Below are 6,077 nucleotides of genomic sequence, written 5' to 3' on the forward strand. Positions count from 1 at the left end.
ATGTGTGTCTGTGTATATCTGTCTACCTGTGTGTGTGTCTGTGTATGTCTGAATGTATGTATGTGTGTGTGTGTGTGTGTGTGTGTGTGTGTGTATGTGTGTGTGTGACAGCAATATTCATAAGTTTAAATTTTCATACAAGTAAAGAGAATTCAGGTTTGTATGAATATAGTATTTATTTTTCAGCTAAGCTTACACAAAACTCTTATACATTATAATTATACATGACAAAAATAGACTTTGACGTTATGACAATATTTACTGTAGAGACTAGAAACACTTGCGGTGAACTATGGCTGGGCCGGACTCATCGTAATCCTCCTTGGTGATCCACATGGTTTGGAAGGTGGACAAAGAGGCCAGGATGGAGCCACCGATCCAGACGGAGTACTTACGCTCGGGAGGAGCAATGATCTTGATCTTGATGGTGGGGGGAGCCAGAGCACAAAGTTCCTTCTGCATGCGGTCAGATATACCAGGGTACATGGTGGTACCACCAGACAAAACGTTATTTGCGTACAGCTCTCTTCTAATGTCAACATCACACTTCATTATAGACGTGTACATAGTTTCATGAAGACCAACACATTCCATCCCCAAAAGCGAAGGCTGGAAGAGAGCTTCAGGACAACGGAACCTCTCGTTGCCTATAGTCACGACTTGTCCGTCTGGGAGTTCATATGACTTATCTAAAGAGGAAGAAGCGTCGCATACGGCCTTCTCGGCCTCAAATTCCAGAGCAACGTAGCATAGTTTTTCCTTAACATCTCGCACGATCTCTCGCTCTGCGCTTGTAGTGAAAGAGTACCCACGTTCAGTCATAATCTTCATGAGGTAGTCTGTTAGATCTCTGCCAGCCAAGTCAAGGCGGAGGATGGCGTGGGGCAGACAGTAGCCCTCGAAGATTGGAACACAGTGGGACACGCCATCACCAGAGTCCAACACTATGCCAGTTGTACGACCTGAGGCATACAAAGACAGTACCGCCTGGATGGCCACGTACGTAGCCGGAGCAGCAAACGTTTCAAACATAATTTGAGTCATTTTTTCTCGGTTCACTTTTGGGTTGAGGGGAGCCTCAGTCAGGAGAACTGCGCACTCCTCAGGGGCAACACGCAGTTCGTTATAGAAGGTGTGATGCCAGATCTTCTCCATGTCGTCCCAGTTGGTGATGATGCCGTGCTCGATGGGGTACTTGAGAGTCAGGATACCTCGCTTGCTCTGGGCCTCGTCACCGACGTAGGCGTCCTTCTGACCCATACCGACCATCACACCCTGGTGACGAGGACGGCCGACGATGGAGGGGAATACGGCGCGGGGAGCGTCGTCACCGGCGAAGCCAGCCTTGACCATGCCGGAGCCATTGTCCACAACAAGGGCACACGTCTCGTCGTCGTCGCACATTGTAACAGCCTGAAAGTTATGTAGGGTTAAGACACAGTTATATAATAGCCATGTGTGTTGTGTTTGGGTGGGTGGATGACATTGCTAATAGAGTGAAAGGGAGAGAGAGGAGGTCTGAAGAATATGATGCAGATTGAGGATGACATAGAGAGAAAAAGAGAAAGAGAGAGAGAGAGAGAGAGAGAGAGGCAGGGTGAGGTGTGGATGACAGTGAGAGGAGGATGAGGGGTATGGATGAAAGCTGTTGTTGTTATTTAATGTTATGTTTTGTTATGTGTTATAGTTGTTATTGTTTTCGTTATTTATTTACCCTTGGCAATGAAAAAATATTGTAGTTGTTATTGTTTTGGGTTTATTGTTGTTATTCTTATTGTTGGAATTAATAGTTCTGTTTTGGTTATTATTATCATTATTATTATTTTTTGTGGTTGTTGTTGTTTTTGTTTTTGTTTTTATTGTTAATAATAATAATATTTTTGTGTCATATTAACAGCAGCAATATTTATTAAAATCATCATGAGCATCAAAATTAATATGTTTTAAATTTTTCATTTTAATCATAGTTCATCTCAGGGGATAACATAGTATTCTGTCATATTATTTATTTAAACATAAATTATTTGTTGTAGTAAATATGTGAAGAAATCTACTGTATTCCTACACGACTGTCGATGTTGTAGTTAATAGTAGTATAAGAACAGAGGACTAAGTCATATCTGGAAATTATCAAAAGTTATAAACAAAACACAGATTTGTAGGTTATGCTTGGTGGTTAAATGTGCTTATATTGTTGATATAACTCCAAATAAAGTCATATATTCAGTTTTTCTCATATTTTTTAATTTGTAGAATATAAACTAATGATATACTCTCAATAACCCTGACAGTGGAAGTTCCTAGGTTCTGTAAACAATACGATCATTTATCTACACGACCTATCAATAAGATCACGGTAACTACGATGATGATGAGTCAAACTGGCTGTTGAAACATGTCATCAACCTCTGTATAAAAAATTAAGTCACATCACATTTTTATTTTCATTATTATCTAAAGTCTCGCGTGTCTAGCTGTTGATTACGCGCTCTATTAACCCTTTCTTACTTGTCCTTGAAATAGCTTTTTAGTTTTTCACCGACAATACACTAAGAAATTTCTATTCCAAGTTCGGCCGCTACCCCGCACTCCCCGACCCGACCACCACACAAGCGAGGGAGGACTGGTGAGCTCCTTCGTGTATCGACGACTGCAGCAGACAACATCAGCTTCCTCACTTTTATAGTTTTAACACTAAGAGTGCGGTAAACGAACACAAGTGCTGTTGTACATACTTCTAGACTATATACACCCGCGCCTCTCACTCCGATGTACCTCTTTCTGAACCCGGACCGAAAACACAAAGTCGGTTACAACCACTTTGAGTACTTGCAGTGCCGAAGAATCCTGACATAGTTGGAAAAATAATAATATTTTTTTTTTTGCCCAGGGTTTTCCACCAGGTGTTTTAACTCGTTTTTTTTTATGAGTTATTTCCATTTTTCTGTCAATACACGTAACAGCTGAATGACAGGAGAAGCCCATAACCTTAGAATAAGTTATAGGTAGAGATGGAGGTACAGTATCATAGCCCGTGGTGTTGAAATAGCAGAGAGGAGATATTTACCTCCCATAAACTAAGGCTAAGCTATTCTCAGTTTCTTCATTACAGACGGAATCTCAAACTCTTGGTCATGTTGCAAGACTCAACAGTAACCACCAAGCAAAAGATCACTGAGAAAGATTGTGCCACAGATGTTGAGGACATAAAGATAACAGACAATAGTTTAAATGATTCTTTTTCTCTTGTCTTTAACTTTAGACTAGTTCCGTTTTTATTCGAAATTTTATCTTGAAATATTATAAAGTTTCATCTCGTTTAAAATTCTAAAAGTTTTACCATGTGAGTTGAGGTGAAGTATTTGTCTATTTTCATCATCAGTTCTGTGTATTGATAAGTTTCGTCTTAGTTACATTATTTCATACAGTTTTGAAATATAAACAATCAACTTTTATCAACTATTTCTTATATTTATTCACCATCAATATATCACAATGTTCCATCTCATTATTCATTATAATTACACAAGAATCATCATCTCGAAACGTATTTAATCAGGTAATTATCACTAAATCTCTTCCTATGATGAATGAAAGAAAACAATTATTTACTTAACTAACAAAGGAAAAATTTATCTAAGAACTTTAAGTAATAGTTAAGGGAATATATCAATCTTTTAATACCGTACTTATTTTTTTCTTCTCATTAAATAAGTGTTTATCCCATAATGAGTTTAGCTTAATTTATTTATGCTTTTTAGAAATATATTAAAAAGACGTAGATTCACATTATAGTACTCGTTTACTTGACGCTTTGGTTGACACACACACACACACACACACACACACACACACACACACACAGGATACAACAGTCAGGGTAAGTCAGAACGGAGACTCATTCCCTTGACTCGGTTTCACCACGGAGACCAAACTTTTGTCCCTGACTGTACCACTGTAACTTGTCAGTGACCCAACAGGTGTAACTCTCTCCCTATAACGGTTCCTAAGTGTGTGTGTTCTTGGATAGTTATCATAAGGCTCTGAAATACTACCATAGGTCCTTAGTGTACTGTGGTCTAGACTGATCTTGTTTCCATGTTATTATTTTTCATTATCCACTAATATCAACAGAGCTCCTTTCATTGGACTTTATCTGTGAAGGAGAAATAAATATCAACTTTTCTCACTATTACTTCGATATCAAATAACCTATACTTAAATAATAAACTCATAACAATAAACACTGGGATAATTGTTGTTTGTATTTGGTCGAGGTGTAAATATCTTAGTTGGCCAAGCAATACTTTCGTAACTGAGGTTGTAAACTGTGTGATCTATTCTGAGATTTGCCTCGAGTGTTGGAGCAGATGTGACCAATGGACAGATAATGAGCTGCTTGATTGGGCCATCGACGGAAGTATCTTGATGATCTTGCCCACCTGTGTGTGTGTGTGTGTGTGTGTGTGTGTGTGTGTGTGTGTGTACAGTGTCTTACCCCTGAGACGTTTCCTGTTACGTATATAAATTAATTAGTTATTTATGAAGAATGTGTTTATATATATAAATTCTATACTTGTTTTGTCTTTGTTTATATACTTGGTTAATACGTCACATGATCTTTAGTATCTTATCAGTGATTATAAGGACGAGTCTTATCACAAGTACTCTGCTTCCCTTTCTTATCATATCCCCGCCCATTGATTTCGCGATCACGCTGACCAATATACTACAGGTTGATACTCATTTGTACATACACGCATACAGGGAAACGTTGATGCATGCTATTATCCAAACATACAAACAAACATATCCAAGCATACCCTTACACATGCAGTTATTCATACATACCATCTCCGCATACAGACATACATTCAAATACAGTCAAATATCAGCTAAGGACCCGCCAACAGGTTTCAGTCTGCTGTAAAAAGATAGCTGTTCCTCTCGCCCTCAATTACACTGAGTATACAAGGTAACGGAACTGGCGAGGAGCCACACGTGTACCAACTACCTGACTGACTCACCAACCTCGATAGTGACTCACCAACCTCGATAGTGACTCACCAACCGCGATAATGACTCACTAATCTTAATATTGACTAGCCAACCTCGATAATGACTCACCAACTTCAATCGTGACTCATCAACCCTAACACTGACTCACCAGATTTACCAACCTACTAATTTTAATACTGACTCATCAGGCTCTTCACCGACTCTCGAAATCCAAGAGATTAAGTTGTGTTACTGAAGGGAGTCATTCAATGTACTCAAGGGGTCGGCATCGTTCCCTGGGGTTAACAGGTACAGTCCCCTTCACTAGTGAGTTTACAGGGGTTAGTCAGGTTTTGTGCAGTGTGGTAACCCTGTTTTTGTTTACATTCGACAGAAGGAATCTCGCAATTGTAAACATAGTAACGGAATCAAATTAAAATAATATTAAAACAAATATCTCAATGAAATGATTAGTGGAATGTTTATATGACGAGCCCCTGTAAACGCACTAGTGAAGGGGACTGTACAATGATTGATATTACGAGAGCATTACAGTATCTACCCTTACCAATATCAACACTGTGAGCTTTTCCTAGTAAAACTATGGCAGCGGTGGGATTCGAACCCACGCCTCCGAAGAGACTGGTGCCTTAAACCAGCGCCTTAGACCGCTCGGCCACGCTACCTTGTCAACACTGACCACACACATAATTTTTAATTGCGGTGCCGTGAATTTGATTATCAGCATTTAGTACCGTCCTTGTGTAAGTCGTAACTTGAATAAAAAAGACAAATAAATCACCTAGTTAAATTTGTCTTATAAGAATAAACAACTTCTATTATTTAAGGAAAACATAAACTCTTTCGTTGTAATATAACCCCATTTGTTTTTATACAATCATCTGTACTAAATTCGTAGACAAAGTACTCCCGTTAAGCATCACTGTCCACCTTTGATATAATACACACTAATACTTCCCCCCCCCCACACACTCCATACTGGCACCAACACCAGTATCCACTTACGTTCCTGAGGTGTAAACAGAGTCGTCTCACTAACATCAACACACTGCACCTGC

At 39.1% G+C, this 6,077-nt stretch overlaps 1 protein-coding gene and 1 non-coding gene across 2 annotated transcripts; both read right to left on the reverse strand.

The window, feature by feature from the left end:
- Positions 1-151: 151 nt before the first annotated feature.
- Positions 152-2,655, reverse strand: LOC121853592 (actin, muscle-like). The gene is made up of 2 exons (XM_042347828.1): positions 2,509-2,655; positions 152-1,413 (listed from the first exon to the last, which is right to left on the reverse strand). The coding sequence occupies exon 2, from the start codon at positions 1,402-1,404 to the stop codon at positions 271-273; it is 1,134 nt and encodes a 377-aa protein (XP_042203762.1). The 5' UTR covers positions 1,405-1,413; positions 2,509-2,655; the 3' UTR covers positions 152-270.
- A 2,947-nt stretch (positions 2,656-5,602) lies between these two features.
- Trnal-aag lies at positions 5,603-5,684 on the reverse strand. Its single transcript has one exon. It is a non-coding gene; the product is annotated as a tRNA-Leu (tRNA).
- Between the last annotated feature and the right edge of the window lie 393 nt (positions 5,685-6,077).

Source organism: Homarus americanus, unplaced genomic scaffold (genome assembly GCF_018991925.1).
Source record: "Homarus americanus isolate GMGI-L3 unplaced genomic scaffold, GMGI_Hamer_2.0 scaffold4896, whole genome shotgun sequence".
NCBI classification, from domain to species: Eukaryota; Metazoa; Arthropoda; class Malacostraca; order Decapoda; family Nephropidae; genus Homarus; species Homarus americanus.